The sequence below is a fragment of the Heterocephalus glaber genome, unplaced genomic scaffold (genome assembly GCF_053883595.1).
Source record: "Heterocephalus glaber isolate CG9 unplaced genomic scaffold, H.glaber_assembly_v1.0 deba00001550, whole genome shotgun sequence".
Taxonomy (NCBI): Eukaryota; Metazoa; Chordata; class Mammalia; order Rodentia; family Bathyergidae; genus Heterocephalus; species Heterocephalus glaber.
The window spans coordinates 25,572,277-25,595,537 of record NW_028258343.1 but is presented as its reverse complement, the minus strand read 5'-3'; the positions used below and the strand labels follow the sequence as shown (position 1 = coordinate 25,595,537).

The 23,261-nt window shown below is 42.3% G+C and overlaps 1 protein-coding gene and 1 pseudogene across 3 annotated transcripts in view; both read left to right on the top strand.

Annotated features, from left to right (window-relative positions):
* Rfx6 (regulatory factor X6) overlaps positions 1-8,024 on the top strand; it is a 62,480-nt gene extending 54,456 nt beyond the window's left edge. For 2 of the 3 annotated variants that reach the window (XM_087190209.1, XM_087190207.1), the window contains 2 exons: positions 710-922; positions 5,064-8,024. In XM_087190209.1, coding sequence (XP_087046335.1) covers positions 710-922; positions 5,064-5,239 — 389 coding nt within the window. In that variant the 3' untranslated portion in view covers positions 5,240-8,024. The remainder of the gene's footprint in view (positions 1-709; positions 923-5,063) is intronic. The other variant, XM_087190208.1, reaches the window with a different exon arrangement.
* An 11,774-nt stretch (positions 8,025-19,798) lies between these two features.
* Positions 19,799-21,258, top strand: LOC101707786 (heterogeneous nuclear ribonucleoprotein F-like; annotated as a pseudogene).
* The last annotated feature ends 2,003 nt before the right edge of the window (positions 21,259-23,261 follow it).

Here is a 23,261-nt window from a genome sequence, read left to right as displayed (position 1 = left end):
TCTCAGACATTCGGGCTGATTTCTCCCACATACAGATTTCCTAATTCTTCTGACAAAGTTTCCCTTAAAAGCACTGAACATGAAAAAATCAAAGAGCCATATAAAGTCATACACTTGAGACCAACCTCAATAGGTCCAGCACTGTTCTTTCCTTCAGAAACATTTTTAGTGGAGAATGTCCCTTCCAGAGACCCACAGGCAGGTTTTAAAGGGCAGGATAAAAGCAATGCCTCTTGTTCGGCCAAGAGAAGCTCATGCCATGGGAGCTGGAGAGGCCTGGGCCCTGTTAGCACCACCAGGCTCCAGGCTGCTCCCCAGATGCCTCAGCCTCTGTGTTCTGTGGCCCAACCCTTTCCCACAAACAGGAATCTGCAGAGCTGGTGGGACTTGAAAGGTAATGTAACCCAGGAGGCTAGCGGGGATTTTTTTCTTTCTGCCTGGGCAGACTTTATTAACTCAGATAAGGAAAATATGACAGCTGTGTAGGTAGTCTGCATCTCAAAATTACTATGACAACCCCCTTTTAAAAAGCACAAAAAGCATAGTAAACTATGCAAGCATAAATTCACTATCAATCGTAACCACAGATGTAATGTTTACAGTCTGATGTCTGCAGGCTCTTTGTGATCACCTTGCAGCTTTCTTCTCTCTGGAATGCTCTTTCTTTTTAGCTCTGACAGTATATCATTCTCAACCCTTGTTGTCCTAGGGTACTATGGAAGCAACATCAGCTACCCAGAGCCTCACAGGCTGGGACCCATGGTGAACCAGCACGTCTCTGTCATCAGCAGTGTGCGCTCCTTGCCTGCCTACAGCGACATCCATGACCCACTTAACATCTTGGATGATGGCAGCAGGAAGCAGACTGGCTCCTTCTACACAGACACATCAACTCCAGGTGCATGTCGGACCCCAGTAGTAGGTAAATTGCTTTAGTGGTTCTTGAAGCCATTTGAAAAAGTATTGACTTTAGATATGTACCCCTTGAAGGAATTCTGCAGCTTGCACTAGATAAATTGCCAGCACCTAGCAAAGTGTCTGCAACACAGTAGGAACTCAACAAGCCAGTGCGTGCAAGAAGGAGTAAAAACGAAATCTAAAACCAGGTACAGTAGTGCACGCCTATAAATCCGAGATACCCAGGAGGCTGAGGCAGGAGGATTGAAAGTTCATAGCCAACCTGGGCTACATGGTGAAGCCCTGTCTTTTTCTTTTTTTTTGTATATCCTTTCATTGGTACATTTTAGGTATAAAATACAATGACATTCATCATTGGAAATGTGCACCTTTACATAATCTCTCTTGGTTCTTATTTTTCCCCGTCCCCTGCCCTCCCTTCAACCCCTCCATCCCTCCCTATTTACAAAGAGTTTGTTTCCATTTTCTCATATTAATTCCATTCCTTCTTTCCTTTCCCCTACCCCTTCCACTTCCCCTTCCCCTTTGACCCTTTTCTTCCCATTTCACACTATCTGTTATACCTTTTAGTTCTTATTTACACTTTCAGTTTCTCACACTAGAGAAACTATTCGGTATTTACACATGTGTGTCCTGTTTATTTCACTTAAGAGTATGGCCTCAATGTGCATCCACTTAGCTATAAATGTCTCTAATTTCTCATTTTTTATGACTGAGTAGTACTCCATTTTATAAAAAAAAAAAACTGCACATTTTCTTTATCCAGTCTCCAGTTGATGGGCATTTGGGCTGTTTCCAAGTTTCAGCTGTTAAAAACTGTGCTGCTTTGAACATGGGCGTGGATATATCACTGTGGTATGATTCTTTTAATTCTTTTGGGAAGATCCCCAGCAGAGGAATAGCTGGGTCAAATGGGACTTCCAGTCCTAGTTCTTTGAGGTATCTCCATACTGATTTCAACAGTGGTTGCACCAGTCTACACTCCCACCAGCAGTGGAGCAGGGTTCCTCTTTCCCCACAGCCTGGCTAGCATTTGTTATTGGTTGATTTCATGATAGCAGCCATTCTTTCTGGAGTGAGGTGGAATCTCAGCATTGTTTTCATTTGCATCTCTTCAATGACCAGTGATGTTGAACATTTTTTCATGTACTTATTTGCTATTTCTACTTCTTTGTGTGAGAAATGTCTGTTCATTTCAGATGCCCATTTTTGGATTGGGTCTTTAAATTTGGGAGGTCTGATTTTTTTAAGTTCTTTATAGATTCGAGATAGTAGACCTTTGTCTGAGGGATCGCTGGTGAAAATTTTTTCCCACATTGTGGGTTGTCTCTTCACACTGCTGGTGGTTTCTCTTGCTGTGCAGAAGCTTTCTAATAAGAAGAGATCCCACTTGTTGATTGTTTGTGCTAGTTCATGGGCAACTGAGGCTTTGTTCATAAAATCTTTTCCTACATCGATGTCTTCAAGGGTTCTACCTAACCTCTGTTCTAACTGGTTCAGAGTATCTATTTTAATATTTACATCTTTAACCCATTTCGATTTTAGTTTAGTCCATGGGAAGAGATACAGGTCTAGTTTTAATCTTTGGCAAGTTGAAACCCAATTTCTCCAGCACCATTTATTAAAGAGGCTATCTTTCCTCCAGTGAGGGTGTTTGGCTCCTTTTTCAAGGATGAGGTGGCTGAGTGTGTCTGGAGTTGTTTCTGCATCTTCTAATCTGTTCCACTTGTCCTCAGTTCTGTTTTTTTGCCACTACCATGCTGTTTTTATCACAGTAGCTTTGCAGTATAGTTTCAAGTTGGAGCTTGTAATACCCCCTGCCATGTCTCTGTTACCTAGAATTGCTTTTGCTATTCCAGGTCTCTTGTTCCAAATGAATTTTTGGATTGTTTTCTCAAGGTCCATGAAGTATGCTGCTGGGATTTCAATTGGGATTGCATTGAATCTATATAGCAGTTTTGGAAGTATGGCCATTTTCACTATGTTGATCCTTCCTACCCAGGAGCAGGCGATGTCTGTCCATTTTCTGATATCATCTTCAATCTCTCTTTTCAGAGTGCCATCGTTTTCAGAGAAGAGGTCTTTGATTTCTTTCGTTAGGATGATTCCTAGGTATTTCAGTTTTTTGGACGCTATTGTGAAAGGAATTATTTGGCCTATTTCTCTCTCAGTGAGTCTGTCATTCATGTAGAGGAAAGCTACTGATTTTTGTGTGTTGACCTTGTAACCAGCTACTTGACTGAATTGGGTTATTAAGTGTAGTAGTCTTTTGGTGGAGTTCTTGGGGTCTTCTATATAGAGTATCATGTCATCTGCAAATAATGACAATTTGACTTCTTCATTACCTATCTTTATTCCTTTTATTTCTTTCTCTTGTCTAATTGCCATGGCTAATGTGAAACTCTGTCTTTAAAAGGGCTGTGGATGTATGTCAGATGCTTGCCTGACATGTGAGAGACCATGGGTTCAATCCCTAACACATGTGTGCCCAGGCGCACTCAGGCACACCCATATATGCATTTAGTCTATAATAATCATGTTATTACTATCAACATAGATCTTTAGGCTGACTCTATGTATAAATTTAGTTTCCAAAATCACTATCAAGGTATATGGTCATTAAGAATCAAAGCCAAGCGTTAATGTTTCTATGGGATGCTGGAGTCCTCCACTAGAACTGATTTTAGACCAGTGTGCATACAGGCATTCATACCCAGTCAGAGCAGAAGGGAGAGATAAGTTCCTCTTTGCTCACTCGGTGTGCCTTTCCAGTAACCCAGTAGGAAGTGCTTCTTCCCCTCCTGACATCCCAGAAGCTCCCACACAGAGTCCAGCGGCTCATCTCTTGCATCTCCAAACAGCCATCGCTTCCAGGTCACTCTAATGAAGCAGAAAATTCCACTTCAGGAGGAATTCCACTTCCCCACCATGGACTATAGTGTGCTGTGTTGGTATTGTTCCTATTAGTTCTGTTTACTTGCCAGATAGTGGAGGTTCTGATGGACCCAGCAGGGTGCAGGAGGGAGTAGAGTCAGCAGGAGCAGGAGAACCAGGGGCTCCTTCATTTACAGAGCCTGGTCCCCAGTGAGGGACTGTGTGTCACCTCCATGACGCGAAGGCAGCCACCACATGGGGAATCCGAGCCCATTGGCAGGGAGTGGCATATCGGTGTCAGACTTCAGTCCTGGCAGGAGGGTGTGGGGCTGAACAGGGGACCACTCCTGCCTGAGGACACTTCCCTTGTACCAGGAAGAGGAGGGCAAAGATGCGTTTCAAAGATGATTGCAGGTTCTCTGAAGTTGATTGGACAGCGTAAAATGGCAGATGGTAATGGAGATGCGGCTCTGCACAGGGTGAGTGGAGAGGAACCCTGAGCAGAGGCATTTGAGTGCAGCTGCATGTGGAAGGAGCAGTGAGATGAGGGTCTGCTAGTGGGGTTCTGGGTGGGAGAGATGCAGCACAGAGCCTCTGAAATGGGGACAAGTTTGGAAATTCCTTGGGCAGAAAGGAAGCCAGTGTGGCTTGCGTGGAGTGGGCAAAGGAGGCAATGGAACAAATGAATCATACTGCAGAGCAGAGATGGTGAACCTTACGGAGCTTTCAGTGATAACAAACAGCTGGCTGCAGCACATGTGTCATAGGTTTGCCATCACTGGTGTAGGGTTCATAACCAAGGGAAAGAAGTTAGATCTTGCTTCAAGTGTGGGAAGTCATTGCAGCGTTTGAGAAGAGTGAAGGTTAGCTCTGCATTTCTGCGAGATTATTCTGGCTCCTCCTGGAGGGTGAAGAGTGGGACGATGGCGAGAGCCACCAGGCCAGTTAGTCCAGGCTGCGTTGGTCCAGGCGAGAGAAGACAGAGGTGCAGGTGAAGGAGGAGGCAAGTGGAAGAAAAGAGCTTTAATGGTAGAACTTAAAATGACACTGAGTTTCCTTCATGAAGTATGGAAGAAAACAATTTCTGACAAGATATCAAGTGGGGAAAATGGGAATAAAAGGTGATTGCTCTGACTACATGCACTCAGATTTTGAACAGGTGGATGTGTGCTAACTGCAAAATGAAATACAGAAGCTTAAAGTGAGTGACACTTACAGAGAAAAGGAAATGTCAACCATTGCCAATTGCTGATTCTACTTTTTTCTTCCAGCTTCCAACTTGCAAACCCCAATTCCTTCCTCTTCATCCCAGTGTATGTATGGGACTTCCAACCAGTATCCGGGGCAAGAGGCCCTGGACTCTCATGGAGCAAGCAGTAGAGAGATTGTGTCCTCTTTACCACCCATCAACACTGTGTTTATGGGAACAGCAGCCGGAGGCACCTAAACCAACCATATCAAGTGGAGTTGAGATTTTAAACACCTCTGCAGTGCAGTTCACTCAGACTTCGATGGAATTGAGGAACATGGTGGACTCAGCAGGCAGCTGGACATTGTCCTTTGTGTCATTCCTGCTACAGATAACTCCACAGTGGATGGAGATGCTTGTGGTTGCCTTGACACACATAGTTTAAAATGTTATCTCCTTGTTAATCATAGTTTTAAACACTATCAAAGCAGTGGAGATTTAAGATGTAAACATTTCAACTACAAGGATTTACTATTTTGCTCTTTAATTTATTGAAAATCTGTATGTTCCTTCCTCTTTGGTCTCTAAAAAAGAAAAAAGAGTGTATTTAATGTCTTTACAATACCTTTAATTTATTAGGCTCTGAGAATCATTGTTTACTATCTCTTGCTTGTTTGACCAAAAGTCAGAAGTGTATGTTCTACCTCCTGTGGAAATGTTTACAACGTCCACTTAATTGGTTTCACCCCAGAGCAAAGTGGCTTGACTCTCAATTCCTGGACACAAGTGGGATGATTCGTGTTACATAGCAGTAGCCTAATTCTGTGTAACTAAACAGAGATGGCAATGTTTTCCCTGTATTTAAAAAGGTGAGAATAAATAAAATAAATAATGTATGGAAATATTTTTTAAAGTCTTGGTTGCTCTTGGCTGGTATTGTTTCTGAAGGAAGCTGAGGATTTCCAGGGACAGTTTCCTTGGATATTAGTTGAAAAAAATAAGGCTGTGGATATGATAATTCAAGAACTCTGTATATCAGACCCATGCCTGTAAATATACAGGAACTGTGACTTGTGGACTGTTTGAATGTCCTTGAATTTGCAGAGTCTTTTATTGAGTACTTTGCTTATAAATTGAGGATGAGTGTTCTGCCATCACCCAGAGACCAAAACTAATTCAGAAATGAAGAATCCATCGCAGACAAGTTAATGTAACTTGATAACATCTCTCTGTCTCTTTTTTCTTTTCCATATGTCTTGGTTGAAAATCTTTTGTCAGATTCATAGCCTGTAATAGGAGATTGCTGTTAACCGTACAGGCTTCTCCCTGATCTTCTGACAGGCCTCATGTCATTTGCATTAAGAATTAGGTTATATTCTAAGCCCCAGATACACGTTACACATTATGATGCACTTTGGTGACAATGAGCAGTTACCCAAAGACCTGTCAGGTTGCTACCATTCGCCTGTCTCAGGTGTCTACCTGGCTGAGCAGAGAAAGCTTGCAATGGTAGCCAAGCATGAGATGTAGGAGACTGAATGATCTATTCCTTGCACTGACAATACCATGGGAGTATAAAGGAGGGTAAAATTGCAGGCTTGGAATGAAATATGAAACAGTTTTAAGAAATATTTGGCCCCAAGTCCTGAGTTAGTAACCAAAATTTCAATGTATAGTGATTACCTGTATATTTACTTCCAACACATGTCAGACAATGCTCAAGACACCATGGAAAATGCATAGATGTGAAAGATGGGACCATACCTTTAGAATATTTTGATGTAAAGGAGAGGGAGTGATGTGATAGGAAATAGAAGCTCATTGGATATTTTTGAGATAAAAGCAAAGTGGAGGAAATGATGTTCTGGGAATACCTGGCAGCAGCTGGTGGGAGCAGGTGGGCTGGAATTAGCCTAGGAAGGGCTGCTTGAGAGGGCAGTTTACCCATGGAGAGGTCCAGCAGATAAGCACAGAGATTTCCTGGAAGGGCATGTCAGAGAGAAGGAGAAGACAGAATCATCTCAAAGAAACTGAGCATCATTGGAAAGAATAATTTGAAAGACTTTGCCTAGCTCTACTTGCAAACATGTTCCCCACCTGTGTGCAAAGCATGACCATGGAAATAGGTGGCCCCAGAGCACAGAGACACTCAGAAGGCCGGTGAGCAGCGTCTCTGGTAGACATCTGAGACAGCTCTGGCCAGAGCTGGTGATATGGTGCCTGTTACACAATCTTCCCGAAAAGGCAGGTGACTTTCTCTTTTCCTTGGTGTGGAGCTTGGTCTGTTGGAGGTGAGCAACCTTTTTCAATACAGGAGCCATTGGCTTTCACGCAGGACAGCTCCTTGTTTTGTATATCACACAGGATTTGTTGTCCTGGACCCTCAAACACTGAAGGCCAACAGAACTACCTCCCCCAGGCACCAAGGCAATCAGAACACTTCCCGCGTTTCCAAATACCCTGCACAGCAGTGCTAGTGCATGTGATTAAAGGTGACAGGATCTTTACATTTTACGTAGAAGGACCATGAGAAAGCACAACGTCTCTCTGTCTTTCAGTTACATTCATCATTTAGGCATTTTCCTTTGAGAAGTCTAAACCTGGATGTTCAAGGCTTTTTCTGGTACTCTTTTGTTAACTTTGATATAAAAGCTACAAATATAATAACTTTATACTGTTTGTATTTAAAAGTAGTTATTCTTTAAGTGATTTTGTTTGGAAATTGTGGAGTATTAATTATAAAGAAGTAACTTGTTTAACCTAATGCTTTTGTAAAATGTAAACTTTAGGTTAGAAACCAGAATTTAGAACGCTAGGGTTATAACTCAATTCTTAGGATGACACTTTTTAAATTTTATGTAGTACTGGGTGGTACAAATATGACAAAAAGGTGCTACAAAATGACAAATGAATGCTCCAATTAATTCAGTGAATTCTTAATGCAATTTAGAAACCAAGAACATGTTTTATAGTAATTTAAACCCAGCTGTATTATTAACATTGAATCACAAATCAGAAGGGCCTAGTTTATTTTCCTCTTGCTAGTTAGTATTGCACTAGAAAAAATCTGAGCTGTTCATAACTATATGTTCCCAATTATACTATTAGCTGGGAAAGTATACTTATTAAAATTAAAAAAATTTTTAAACTATATTCTAATTAGACTTGTGTTGTAAAAATCCTTCTCTTTGCTCCTGCTTCAAGAAAGAAAGATTAAAGGGCTTTTCAAGGTTTTAGCTATGTGAATCTGTTTTGAAAATGAAGAGGGTGTGTTTTTGCTTGTTACTGTGCCTGAAAAGGTCAGGCATGTGCATACTGGCAGTGTGTGGGACAGACTTTCACATTAGAGAACTGTCCCACTTCCAAAGCCAATCACACTTGTGTAGAAAAGGAAGGATCAGTAGACTCTGAGGTTATCCCCCCACAACTGTCCAGTGGTGGCCCTTTATGTTAGAATCCAATCAACTCAGTATGGGTGGTGGGCTCTTCCGGTGGGCACTCCCAGGGCAGGTCCTGAGCCCTGACAACACGGAGCAGCACTGTGCCGTCCTGACAGCAAGGAGCAAGGCCTAGTTCTTATCTACCTGCTTGAATTTGCCATTAGAGCCTCCAAAAGACACGATCTCTGTTCAGCCATTCAGGCCACAGCTGCTTCACTACACTTCCTGGTCCATGGTAGTGTCTCCTCTTCTGCAGAAAACTTTGAATTGAAGTATGTAAAAATAGAGCAAAGAATACTGCCTATTATTTTAAAGTTTATTTTAACTGATGATATTAAACATAAAAGTTAGACATATTTATGGGATATAAGGTGATATTTTGATACAAGTTGATACAAGTACATACTGTATAGTGTTTAAATCAGGTCAAACATCTGTCTACTCTAACATCTATCATTTCTTTATGGGGAAAACACTCAAACTCCTTTCTTCTAGGTTTTTTATTTAAACATAGCTCTTGAAAGTCAGCCTAGAGAGTGTATTTTGCTTCCTCACTCCTCCAAAATAAATGAGAAAGGAAAAAAGGGGAAGAAAAGACAGGAGCAAAGAAGAAATGGAGGGAGAAAGAGAGGTAGGCAGGAAGGAAACACCTCTGAGATAAATGAACTCTGAAACCCAAACACAAATTTCCAACTTCTCAGAAAAGCTGAAGGCAAATGACAATGATATATCTGGACCCTCAAAGGTACATGGCAGGGGTCCAGGCTTCCGTATAAAAAGGAGCAAAATTAATCACATAATAGTGTACAAAAGCAGCCATGGGCTCCTATAAAGCTACTGTATTCAGCACAAAATACACGGTATTTTGAGGGCGGATTTACAAGCCAGGATGAGTTGTAGAAATTTAAACAAAAACCTCCCATAAAAGTAAACAACGATTATGTCATACAGTACATTTTGTTCTTTGGAAAAGATAAGAAAGATGAATTTATATAAAACATTATTGTACCATCTCATTCAATTACTGAACTCTAAATTAAATCCTTGAGTTTGTAAATGACAGAGAACACAACCTATCTCTTCTAAAAGCACACTGATTAAATGAAAAGGAAATAAATTTCAGTTACTCCATGATTATAGGCATTAGCAATGGCTAAAAAAGATTGGTTGTTTTAAGGGGCTTCTGATAAGTAATCTGGTTACTAATTGTGAGATATTTAATCATAAAGTCTTAGCTGTATTCTAATTGATAAAAGTTTTTCAAGTACTTTTCTAACATCAAAATCTTACAAATAGGGCTTAATTTTGACTGATTTTGGTCATATAATTCTACAGTACCAATGTTTTTATTATAAAAACTATTTATTTTCCAGAATGAGAAAAATAATTTTTAGGTTTTTAAAAACAGAATCTAATATGCCTAGAGAGATCTCTGATTTTTGTTAGCCAGAATTTCCTTTTAAATATTTGTAGTTTCCATCATATTCATGCAAAAGTTAGCAAGGACAGAGCTGGCCACTCATGAGTTTGACCCTCTTGTTTGTCACTGCACATAGTCCTGGGAGCCTCTCTGTCCACTTGAACAGCATGGGAAGCTTTGGGTACAAACGTGGAGGACCATTAGGTTCCTGTTTCTATTAAAACGTTTATCTCCTTATTTACAAATCTTTCATTTACTCTCAATAATTAAGATTTATTTATTCTTTGAGTAATTTTAATAAAATATTGTGGTAGTGTTCTTCAGTGTGGTTTTGTTAGGGAGTTAGTATGTTGAAGTTTCCGAAAGATAGTTTCCTTTACCCCAGTTAGCAAATGCCAGCTCTTACTGGTACGAAGAGTACGCGGACCCTCCACTCATGGATCCAGTGGATTATGAAGGGGAGCAGACATCAGACTAAAGAAGGGAGGCAGGCGTGAAGCCGCACGTGCTGCTGTTGCAACTAAAAGAGAATTCCATACGTGAAGGGTGAAGGCCGCCCTGGAAACTCCCAGGAAGAGTGAGGCCATGGAATGTGTGCCTGACAGGGGCAGGGTAGCTTCCAGGAAGGAGGCAGGTCTGAGATCCTGGACGTGGAGACAGCTAGGGAGGAGCTTTGGGGCTTCCCAATGGTGAGCAGCTCAAGTGCTGGCGACAGGAATCCGGCATGTGAGGAATCTGCAACTTGACTTAAAAGGTGGGAAGACATGGTAGGACCGGAGAGTTTGGAAGAGCAGCCAGCAAAGTGTGGGGAGAGGTCCTGAGCTCGCCGTGAAGGTCTCTTAACCAGGGCCTGGGCCATTTGTTGATGCAGCATGGGAAACTTGTGCTGATCTGTAAAGAATCACAAGGCTGGAGATGACTAAACTGAGATCTTTATAAACTCCAAAAGGATGAAACATTTTCATAAACACAATAGTCTTGTTCTCCTAGATTCCACAGTGAAAAGTTATTTAATGACTTTTCATCCTTTTTGTGTGTCCCATGACAACTCATAATCAAGGAAGTTAATCTCATGCAATCCTTTAAGAATCTTTTGGTTTTGATCTTTTTTTTTTTTTAAAAAGTGATTTTAGCCAATATGAACAAATTTTGGTAGAAATCTGTATTCTTTTTCCAAAAAGCAATTCCAGACAGACTTCCTCTTTCAAATATGCATTTAAGTAACCAGAAAAGAAAACGTATATAGTAATGCTTTTCCATGGCATTTTCCTGTACTTATGATGGGGTTGACTTAACCCTAAAGTTAAAACAAACCAGCGGGGAAGAGATCAGAAGCCCAGATTCACCAGCATGGGGTGGTGACTTGCCTCTGTCCTTAAAGGAGCCATGGAGAGCCTCCAAGCAGGAACTGGGTGAGGAGCACATTTGCAAGGGTGAAAAATTAACTCCTCAACATGATACCTGCTCCAAAGCAAAGAGAAGCCATTGTTTCTATTAGCTGAAAGCTGAGGTAGTGTTCTCCTTAATCACGTCAGAAGGAGGGTCAGAGATTTACAGCCTTCCAGCATCTTTAAACACAGGGAGGCAAATACGAGCTTCCTGGGCAGTTTGTTAATCAAGACTTGTCATTTGGTTTTGTGTACTTTAGCTTATTAATGCTTTACATAGGACCTTCAGGAAAAACAAAACCATTCTGATATTTTATATTAGAAGGTGGCAATATTCCTTGCCTTTGAGTTTGAAAGGTGATACAGTTGCATTGTTTGCCACTATTTGTCCCTGCGATGCACACACACAAGCTGTCACTTGCTCCTTGTTGTCTGGACATCTATATGATTTGCAATGTCCATTTCTGCTCTGCTCCTCAAAGGAACTTCACCTAGAAAATATGCTTAAGGGTGGGATGCAATGTATTCTCGAAGGAGGCTGAATATTCGTCTGCAGGATTAGAAGCACAGTAGAGAAACCCTGTTTGAGGAGAGGCAGCCTTGAGTGAAAGAAGCCCTTGCCATTTCAGGCGTTTTGTCCCATGGAGATGCTCGCCCAGACAATAAGGGAAAAGTGGCTAAGAACTGAGTGGTGAACCAGAAACAAATGACAGCAACAGCAAGCGAGTCTTGGGCACATGGCTCATGTTAAGTGGCCTAGCCTGGGGAAGCTCCTGTCTCGTTCTGTGCACTCAGGGAGTGAGGAGCACTTGGATGATGCAGGCGCGTCTCCACTTCTGCCTGAAGAGTACGATGCTTACCTCCATAACACCATCCAAGAGGTTACTCAAGCCTTTGTTAAGATGCAAAGCCAGGATTAAGACAAAATATGATTTCAAAGTAAAGATCAACTATGCAGCAACTGAAAACATGACCGAGTGAGATCTTGGTTTGAGACCACATTAGTTGTGGGGAAAATTAGAGAACTTTCTGAAGCCTCATCTTTCTCATTTGCAAACATGACCTCTATACTAATATTTACCACTGAAAGCTTGGGAGAGATTAATGGAGCATTTGGCTTGATGGTTCCTGACATGGTGTACAGACTCAAACCAGTGGTAACTGTTACTAATTATCATCATTCTTACTCTAATCCCATGGAATCAACAGTGTTATTAAAACAAGGCAAACTCCTCTTTCATATCTTCACGTGTAATATAGGCTGCTTTACCACTACTAGAGTTGTTTAGTAAGATAACATAGGCTGGTGCTAATCAAACAAGAATTCGTTATGTAAAAGTAAAAGAAGAAACGCAACTGTAGTAAATGGTTAACAACTCCAAAATGATTTCATAGAAGCAACACTCCTGGGCTACAATATTGTCTTATTATTAGATGTAGAAACAAGATTACAAGCAACTTTTAAAAATGATTTGTTTTATATCTGTTTTACCAGTTTCATCCAAAGATATGAACAGTTCCTCTATTCACCAGTAATTCTGAGACAGGTGCTGGCAATGTTGATTTCAGTCTGATTGCCTTTGTTTTCACTGACCTACAATAAACAGTCGTAAAACTATGTGATTTTTCTGTGAAAATTTTATTAACAGTAAAGCATTTTTCATTGATTAATTTTTCTCCTCTCTAAAAGTCTTATGTATAAAGAACTAAAAAAGATTAGACCCCCAAATAAAAGACTCAATCAAAAAGTGGGCAACTGAAAAACAGACGTTTCTGAGAAGAAGTTCAAATGGCCGATAAATACACAAGAAAGTGCTGAACATCTCTAGCCATTAGAGAAATGCAAATTAAAATAACACTGAGATTCCATCTTACTCCAGAGAGAATGGCCATCATGAAAAGATCAAATAATAACAAATGCTGCTGAGGCTGTGGAAAAGGAAACCTTCTACATTGTTGGTGGAATGTAAACTAGTATAACCACTCAACAAACTAAAATTAGAAATTCCATTTGATCCAGCTATTCCCCTTCTAGGTGTCTTCCCAAAAAGGTTAAAGACATTGTATTGCAACGATCCATGCATACCCATGTTTACAGTGGCACAATTCATAACAGCTAGATCTTAGAAGCAGCCTGTATGTCCAGCAACAGAGGAATGGGTAAAGATGTGGTATTTTTACACAGTGGAGCACTACTGTGCTATAAAGAAAGATAAACTTGAGTCATTTGTAGGAAAATGGATGCATTTCGAGAACATAATGTTAAGTGAAACAAATCAGACACACAAGCTTGAATATCACAGGATTTCTCTTATGGATATAAATAGAAAGCAAACCAAATGATAATAGGGTAGAGGAGCATGGATATTCTGCAAAAGGGAAGGGATGGAGAAATGGAGGGAGGAGGAGGGAGGAGGAGGAAGAGGGTGAGAAGGAAGTGAGGTGTGTTGTGCGCCTGCACCAACTCCCGTGAAGACTGCAACCATTGTATTCTGCAGCACGTACCAGTTTAAAAAGTGAAAGTTTAAAAAACAAGCAGAAATTCCCTTTGAGTGATTTTCCTGTCATGTGATTAACACGACGCCTCCGTATGATGTACCACGGGGAAGAAAGCCTCAATGAAATTGACATTTAAATTGACATCAAAATAGGCTTGGTTAGATGGATCATCAGAAATTACTGTTTAACATTTCCGATGCTTTGTGACTGCAAGGCTAGGGCAGCTTTGTGACTCCCTTCTGCAGTCCTCATTACCCTTAGAAGAAAACTTTCACCGCAGCCAGGAGCAGCTCCCAAGCCATACAGCTGAACCTCACCACCAGTCAGCTGTGGAACACCTCCCTGAGGCCCATGTCTACCGAGCGTCCTCACCACGTGTCCTGTACCAGTTGTTGCCTCCGAAACTGAACTCTGGGACTCATCCCAAACGCCCTCACCAACCCTCTTCTGGTCACTTTGTTCATCCTAATTCTATTCTCGAGTTGTCAACTGCCACTAAGTCTCTAGTCCCCACCTGCCCAGTGTGTGACTCAAGGTTGAAAAAGCTTAAGACAGAGTTAAAGAGAAAGTGTGAACTGCGATGGCCAGTGCTCCTTTGGGAAAAGGCCCTGGCCCGTCTCTTCCACCGAATTTTATTCATCAGTCAGGGTAAAGGTCCACGTACAGATATGCAGTATGTGAAATTTCCATGGAAACTAATGCAGGCAAGGGTTTAAAGAGAAGTCAAAGCATGATAGACAAAATATATGGTTGTAATTAGAGCATTGTCCTTCAAGCTATGAAGCCACTAATTGTGGGAATGGAGTTTGGGTGCAATTACTCCGACCTCAGCTATGGATGTTATCTCGTATTAGCCCGACAGCTTCATGGGCCATTACTCTGGTTTTGGCCATGGCTATCAGCGGGGCGGTCATGTTAACCTGCACGCCACCGCAGTGCTCATGAGATGCTTCTGTGAGTCACCTAGCTCCGGTCAGACTCGCTTCTTAAAGTAACCCAATCAAGGGATTTAACTCTTTGCAGCCTGCACTGCTCACAGCATGTTTTGGGCATAATCAATATTGCAGGCTCTGGCAGTCAGCTCCTCTTTCTTCTCACGGGAGACCTGCAGCGACGTCTCCTGATCCTCAGGATTAGAGAACTAGCCCCAGCTCCATCCACCCTCCATCACTTCTGGAGGGACCCTGAGACACAAACTCCTCCTCCTCCTCTGCTTCTTTATGACCCCAGAACTAGGCCTGCGCTTGCCTGCATGGCTCTCTCAGCCACTGTATGTCTTGGGGCTGATATTAATTAATGTAATGTATGTGTTTGATTTTGAGGATTTCGTCTGGGTGTGGATGGTTTACAGGATTTTTAGTGGCAAAAGTAATCACTCTGTAGGTCCTGGGATTTCCTCTGTGTTTTGTGGTCAGAGTAGAAAATATAGGAATAGGAATGATAAATGGTTCATATAGATGAAAATGCTTATAAAAATCAATAGCTCTAATGGCTCTAAAATATTTCAAGACATTAGCATTTGACACAAATAACAGGGAAAAAATCTTATTTAATAGAAGTTTTGGGCTCCATTCTCACTCTTTTTAATGTGTAACAAACTGATATTGAAAGGCTGAAAAAAACCCTTGGTAGACCTCCAAGACATAGAAGCATGTGGAGGGCAAACAAGCAAAGACAAAAATACTGATACACAGGGGTTCCGTGAGCTCAGAAGGTCCCCTCCTTTCCCACTTGCATCTCACACACCTGGCTCATTTCTGCCAACTTCACAGGACAGACATGATATCTCAGGAAGTGTCTCCTACACCTCAAAGTCCAGTGTCCCCCTGCGTGCTCTCCAACAGGACACCCACACTTCTTCCATTTCCCAAAGCAGATCCCATGCTCTGGGATGGCTGAGGCAATTGCCAGTAATACTGATGTACTCCCACAGCAATGCATCCATATTTAATGAACTTCATGTAAGGAGCATCCCTAAACTCAGAACGAGGAATCACCTGTGTGTCCACTGCCTAAGAGTCTGTGTATGGAATAATATCTGGAGTCAAGAGCCAGGCTGGACTCACAGCTGTTGTCATCTAACAGGAACCAGAACTGCACAAGTGCGAACAATTTCAGACCCTGAGCGTCCATGGTTGCTAAGTGCAGGGAGAAGAAAAGTGCACTACCTTTTTCTTTGTCTTTGGATCTTATTTTATTCTGGCTCATAGACAGGTGGAATCACAAGGTGATTCTAGGAACTAAGAGCTGCTTATTTATTTTAATAGGCAGAGCTTTCAGTAAATATTGATTAATTCACTGATTGATTCTTGGGGTGGCCTAAAACATGTCGTATAAGTCAAGGGATTCAGGGTAACATCCTAAATAAATGCCTGTGTTTTTGCTCAATGAAACATATGGCAGGATGTTCATTGCAGCATTATTTGCAAAAAAAGGACAAGTTGAATGACCACTAACAAATGGATGCATTTAAAAATAAAAATTATTCACGTGATGGAACATTATACTTCAGAGAAATTAATATAATAATAAATATGTATATCTATTATCTTTAGATAATAATTACATTTGGAAATGAAGTACAGAAATGAGATTTGATTTTATATGAAGTACTTTGTTTCATTAAAAATGTGAATCAAATATGTCAAAAACTTAGATGTTTGTTAAAGTAAGATGATCAGCACATTGCTATCATTATATTATTGTGTTCTTTTTGGTAAGTTCAAGTATTTCATAATAATGAGATCTTGTTGAATTTTAGAATTAAAGCTTTACCCATCCACTGGGCAGTATAGCAGTGAGTGGAGTGAAATGTGTGCTGTGGAGAATTGGTTATTTAACCACATTAGCAAAGCTCCAGGGAGGCCCCTTGGGCAGTAATAACTGTTTTCATAGAGAAGAATTTTTCTTTTGAAAAAATTCAAGGACCCTTCCAGGTTGCCTTACCACCACCCCCAGTGCCTAGGGGCAAGGCTGCTCCCAGCACTGAGAAGGAGTGTTGTGGGCAGCCATACAACCGCCCCCAGTGCCAAGGAGGGGAGCCACGCACGCCAGCAGCACGACCCCCCCGCCCCGCACCGTTGAAAGGAGAAGACATGTAAACAAGTCTCAAAACCAGACTTCTAGATCACCTAAAGCAACCCCAAAGGGAAATGAGATGGAAAAATCAGATACTCAACCACTTGGACTCCCTGAACTGGCAACAAAAGAGGATCTGGGAAAAATGAAATCAGAAATAATTTCTCACATAACAGCAGAGATTGTGCCATAGGGCAAGACATGATTAATAAGTCTAGAGAGGACACAGATAAAAATATAAAGAAGCTGAGGAACATGATGGAATTCCAACACAGGAAACAAATGGAATCCATAAAACAGATGCAAACAGATTTCCAGGAGATCAAAAACTCCACTGAAAGTCTACACAGCAGAATGAGCTAATATGAGGAAAGAATTTCAGATATACAAGATAAGACTGCAATTAGTGACCAGGAAAAGAAAAATTGCTTCAAAATTGAAAGGGACCATGAGAAATCAATCCAGCAGCTGCTAGGCGATGTAAAGAAGAATAACATAAGACTGATTAGAGTCAATGAAGAAACAGCAGAGAGTGCAGATGACATAAAAAAATTTTTCACAGAAGTGATGGCAGGAAACTTCCCAAGCAGGGGAAAAGAACTTGACATACAGATAAGTGAAGCATATAGGATTCCAAATAGCCTTGATCAAAAAAAATGTACACATAGGCATATAATTTTTAAGATTTCAGAAACCCAACAGAAGAACAAATTTCTACAAGCAGTTAGAGAAAAGAAAGAAATCACATACAAAGGAAAGCCCATCAGAATCACAGCAGACTTCTCAGTGCAAACCCTCAAGGCAAGAAGAGCTTGGAGTGACATTTCAAACCCTAAAGGAAAACAGCCTCCAGCCCAGATTAATGTACCCCGCAAAACTATCTTTCAAAATTGATGGAGTAATAAGATACTTTCATGACAAAGAGCACCTTAGGAACTTCGTGAATACTAAACCAGCACTCCAAAAAGTTTTAGACAATATCCTAGGAAAAGACGAGGAAGGTCACAACCCTAGGAAGCCCAGCTGAATGAATCCATCGGGCACAACAAGAAATTAAACGCAAAGGGAGAGAATCCAACAAAAAGAAAAAGTCATGACAATGATAAGTCAATATGTATGAGTTATAACCATCAATGTTAATGGTCTCAATTCACCAATCAAAAGAAATAGACTGGCAGAATGGGTCAAGAAGCAAGATCCAACAACATGCTGCACACAAGAAACACACAATTCAAAAAGGAACTCATAGACTGCAAGTTAAAGGGTGGAAAACAATGCTCCATGTGATAGGAACTCGAAAAAAAGCAGGAGTAGCTATCCTCTTTGCAAATCAAGTGGATTTCAAACCAGCACTGATTAAGAGAGACAAAGAAGGACACTACATCCTTGTAAAGGGAAAAATCCAACAGAAAGAGATGACAATCATAAATATCTATGCAGCAAACACTGCTGTGCCCAACTATATAACACAAATACTAATGGACATGAAAAATCAAATAAGCACTAAAACAATACTACTGAGGGAACTCAATGCCCCACTGTCACAAATAGATAGATCAACTAGACAAAAAATAAAAAATGAAATGCTAGAACTCAATCAAACTGTTGAACAAATGAACTTAACAGATATTCACAGCGTGTTCCACCCCACAAAATAAGAATACACATTCTTTCCAGCTGCACATGGGTCGTTCTCCAAAACAGGCCACATACTCACTCATAGAACATGTTTAAGTAAGTGCAACATAACTGAAGTTATCCGCTGTATATTATCAGACCAGAGTGCAATGAAATTGGAGATCCATGGCAAAAGAAACTGCAAGAATTTCATAAACATATGGAAGTTGAACAACACACTTCTGAGTAACCAATGGGTCACAGAGAAAATTAAAGAAGAAATCAGACAGTTCCTTCAATTAAATGACAATGACAATACAACATATTGGAATCTATGGGACACAATGAAAGCAGTCTTACGAGGGAAATTCACAGCAGTGAACACTCATATTAGGAAAACAGAACGAGCCCAATTAAACAACCTCATGCTGAATCTCAAGCTTCTAGAAAAAGAAGAGCAAGACAAACCCAAAGCTCATAAAAGGGAGGAAATTATAAAGATCAGGGCAGAAATCAATGTAATGGAGACTAAGATAATGATACAAAAAATCAATGAAGCCAAGAGTTGGTTCTTTGAAAGAATCAACAAAATTGATAAACCGTTAGCCAACCTTATCAGAAAAAAGAAAAAAAAGGCCCAAATCCACACAATTAGGTATGAAAAGGGTGAAATTACAACAGACCCAGCAGAAATCCAGAGGATCATTAATACCTGCTTCCAGAACCTATACGCCAATGAGATGGACAACACAGAAGAAATGGACAGATTCCTAGACACATATGAATTACCAAAGTTGAATGAAGACCTAAAAATTCTGAACAACCCAATATCAATCAATGAAATTGAAAACGTAATTAAAAACTTATCAACTAAGAAAAGCCCGGGCCCTGATGGCTTCACTGCTGAATTCTACAACACATTTAGAGAGGAACTGCTGCCGCTATTGTTTAAACTCTTCAATGAAATGGAAAGGGAAGCAATACTCCCAAATTCATTCCTGGAAGCAAGCATCACCTTGATCCCCAAAGCAGAGAAAGACCCAACCGAAAAGGAGACCTATAGGCCAATCTCACTCATGAACACAGATGCAAAAACCCTTAAGATACTGGCAAACAGAATGCAGAAGATCACCAAGAAGATCATACCTGGAGTTGGCAGGCGGGGAGGGGGAGGCGGCCGGGCCGGGCCGGGAGGGCGGAAGTGCGGCGGGGGCGAGCTGGCCGGCGTCCGGCCCCGCCTTAGGTAACAATCGCGGGAAGTTCGCGGCGCGCCAGTGTGCCTTCCGCCCGCCCGCCGACGCTCGTCTCTGTTCTCCTCCGCAGGACGCCCGACCCGCGTGCCCGCCGTGGGCCCCGCCGCCGCCCGCGCACGCCCAGCCACAGCTGCGCCCGAGCTCGCCTAGCACCCGCCCGGCCGAGCGCTCGCGCTGCTGGGCCCTGAGGGAGGCGAAGGCGATGTGGCCCAGCTCCGTGCGCCGCCCTGGCCCTGGTCCTGCTCGACCGAGGACGTGCAGAGCTTTCTCCCCGACGGCACGGTTCCTGGCGGGGAGGCAGGCGGAGTGGTGAGGCTTTTGTTGGACTCGAGTCCGAAGACGATGTCAAAATGGCCCTGAAAAACGACAGGGAAAGCATGGGGCACCGGTACCTGGAGGTGTTCGAGTCTCAGGGAACCGAGACGGATCGGGTGTTGAAGCACAGCGGTCCCGACAGCGCCGACAGCGCCAAGGGCGGCTTTGTGCGGCTCCGGGGACTCCCATTCGGATGCACAAAGGACGAGATCGTGCAGTTTTTCTCAGGGTTGGAGATCGTGCCAGATGGGATCGCACTGCCTGTGGACCCCGAGGGGAAGACCACAGGTGAGGCCTTCGTGCAGTTCGCCTCGCAGGAGCTGGCGGAGAAGGCGCTGGGGAAGCCCAGGGAGAGGATCGGGCCCAGGTCCGCGGCGGTGTCCAAGAGCGGCCAGGAGGAGGCGAGGTCGGACTCAGGTCCGCCCTGAAGCTCGCGTCCTGCAGCGGCCCGGGCCCCATGACCGTCCCGGCGCCGCGCGGAGGGAGCCCTGGCCTGGGGAAGAGACGGCCCTGGGGAGGATGCGCTGCGGGCCTGCAGTGCGGGTTACGGGGCTAGAGGAGTACAGCGGCCTCAGCGACCGACGGCCACGGCTTCACCGCCGACCTGTTCGGGAGAGACCTCGGCCACTGCCTGTCCGGCGTGCACGACCTCGGATACGGAGACGGCGGGGTCACAGGGCAGAGACCACTGGCCACTGTGTCCACATGAGGGGCCGCCCCACGGAGCCACCGGGAACGACGTCTACAACCTCTTCCCACCACTCAACCCCGCGAGAGGGCACCTGGAGATCGGGCCTGACGGCAGAGTGACGGGGGAGGCCGGCGGGAAGCCGTGGCAGCCATGTCTAAGGACAGGGCCAGCAGGCAGCACCGCTGCACAGAGCTCTTCCTCAGTTCCACCACGCGGGCCGGGGCCAGCAGCGGGGCTTACAGCAGCCGGGTGATGCAGGGCACGGGGGTGTCAGCCGCCCAGGCCACCTCCAGCGGCCTAGAGAGCCAGTCAGTGGGTGGCTGCTAGGGGGCCAGCTACAGCAGTCAGAACAGCATGGGGGCATGACTAGTTGCTTAGGGAGGTTGAAGTCCTGGATCAAATTGTCACAGGCAGCCGACATGCAGTGAGGAGCAGTTTATGACTAGAGGAAGCTGTGGGACCCATTTTGCACCATGAGTTTGTGAAATCTGGATTAAAAAATTACCTCTTCAGTGTTTTCTCATGCAAACTTTCCTTCTAGCATGTGATATTGAGTAAACTAAAACTATTTTCTTCCTTCCGCTTTTCTCGACTAACATTTGGTAGTATACTTGGAGTGGTGTTTTCTGAGTTAAGTAGTTAAGTATGTTAAGGAAACTTGGATCCTTGGCACCAACCCATGAACACCTTGGGGAGATGCACTTTTTGGACAACTCAAAGGTGCTTGATCCCTAATTCAAAGAGGAACATTTCCCATGTTTGTTCATTCTAGTTTATATTTTCATTTAAATAAATCTTTTAGGTTAAGTTTAAGCTTTTTAAAAAGTTAGTTTTGAGAACTGAGACACAATACTAATACTGTAGGAATTGGTGAGGCCTTGACTTAAAGCTTTCTTTGTAATGTGATTTCCATTTGGGTGTATTGTGCTAAGTAAAACTTGTTAAAAAATTTTTGTTAACTAAATTTTTTTTCTTAAAATAAAGACTTTTTCACAATTAAAAAAAAAAAAGATCATACACCCTGACCGAGTGGGATGCATCCCATGGATGCAGGGAATGTTCAATATATGCAAATCAATACATGTAATACACTGTATCAACAGAGCCAAGTACAAAAACCATATGACCATCTCTATAGATGCAGAAAAAGCTTTCAACAAAATCCAACATGCATTTATGATAAAAACCCTACCAAAAATTGGAATAGATGGTCTCTACCTTAATCTGATAAAAGCCATCTATGAAAAACCAAGAGCCAGTATCATACTAAATGGTGAAAAACTGAAATCCTTCACACTAATATCAGGGACAAGACAAGGATGTCCACTATCACCATTCCTGTTCAATATAGTTTTGGAAACATTAGCCACAGCAATTAGAACAAGAGAAAGAAATAAAAGGAATAAAGGTAGGAAATGAAGAATTTAAATTGTTATTATTTGCAGATGACATGATACTCTATATAGAAGACCCCAAGAACTCCACCAAAAGTCTTCTAGACTTAATAACCAAATTCAGTCAAGTAGCTGGTTACAAGGTCAACACACAAAAATCAGTAGCTTTCCTCTACACCAATGACAGACTCACTGAGAGAGAAATAGGGCAAACAATTCCTTTCACAATAGCATCCAAAAAACTGAAATACCTAGGAATCAACCTAACAAAAGAAATCAAAGACCTCTTCTCTGAAAACGATGGCACTCTGAAAAGAGAGATTGAAGATGATATCAGAAAATGGACAGACATCCCCTGCTCCTGGGTAGGAAGGATCAACATAGTGAAAATGGCCATACTTCCAAAACTGCTATATAGATTCAATGCAATTCCAATTGAGATCCCAGCAGCATACTTCATAGACCTCGGGAAAACAATCCAAAAATTCATTTGGAACAAGAAGAGACCCAAAATAGCAAAAGCAATTCTAGGTAACAGAGACATGGCAGGGGGTATTACAACCCCCAACCTGAAACTCTACTACAAAGCTACTGTGATAAAAACAGCATGGTACTGGCAAAGAAACAGAACTGAGGACCAGTGGAACAGATTAGAAGATGCAGAAACAACTCCAGACACACTCAGCCACCTAATCTTTGATAAAGGAGCCATACACCCTCACTGGAGGAAAGATAGACTCTTTAATAAATGCTGCTGGAAAAATTGGGTTTCATCTTGCCAATGCTTAGAATTAGACCTATATGCTCAAGCACAAGGACCCAAGTTTGATACCTGGTACCAAAAACAAACAAACAAACACACACACACACAGACACAAAAACCCAAAACAAAACTAGACCTATATCTTTCACCATGCCCTAAACTAAAATTGAAATGGATTAAAGATCTAAATATTAAAACACAAACACTGAACCAGCTGGAACAGAGGTTAGATAGAACTCTTGAAGACATTGGTGCAGGAAAAGATATTATGAACAAAACCTCAGTTACCTGTAAACTAGCACGAACAATCAACATGTGGGATCTCTTCTTCTTTATTATTATTTTTTTTTTGGATCTCTTCATGCTAAAAATCTTCTGCAAAGCAAGAGAAACCACCAGCAGTGTGAAGAGACAGTGTGAAG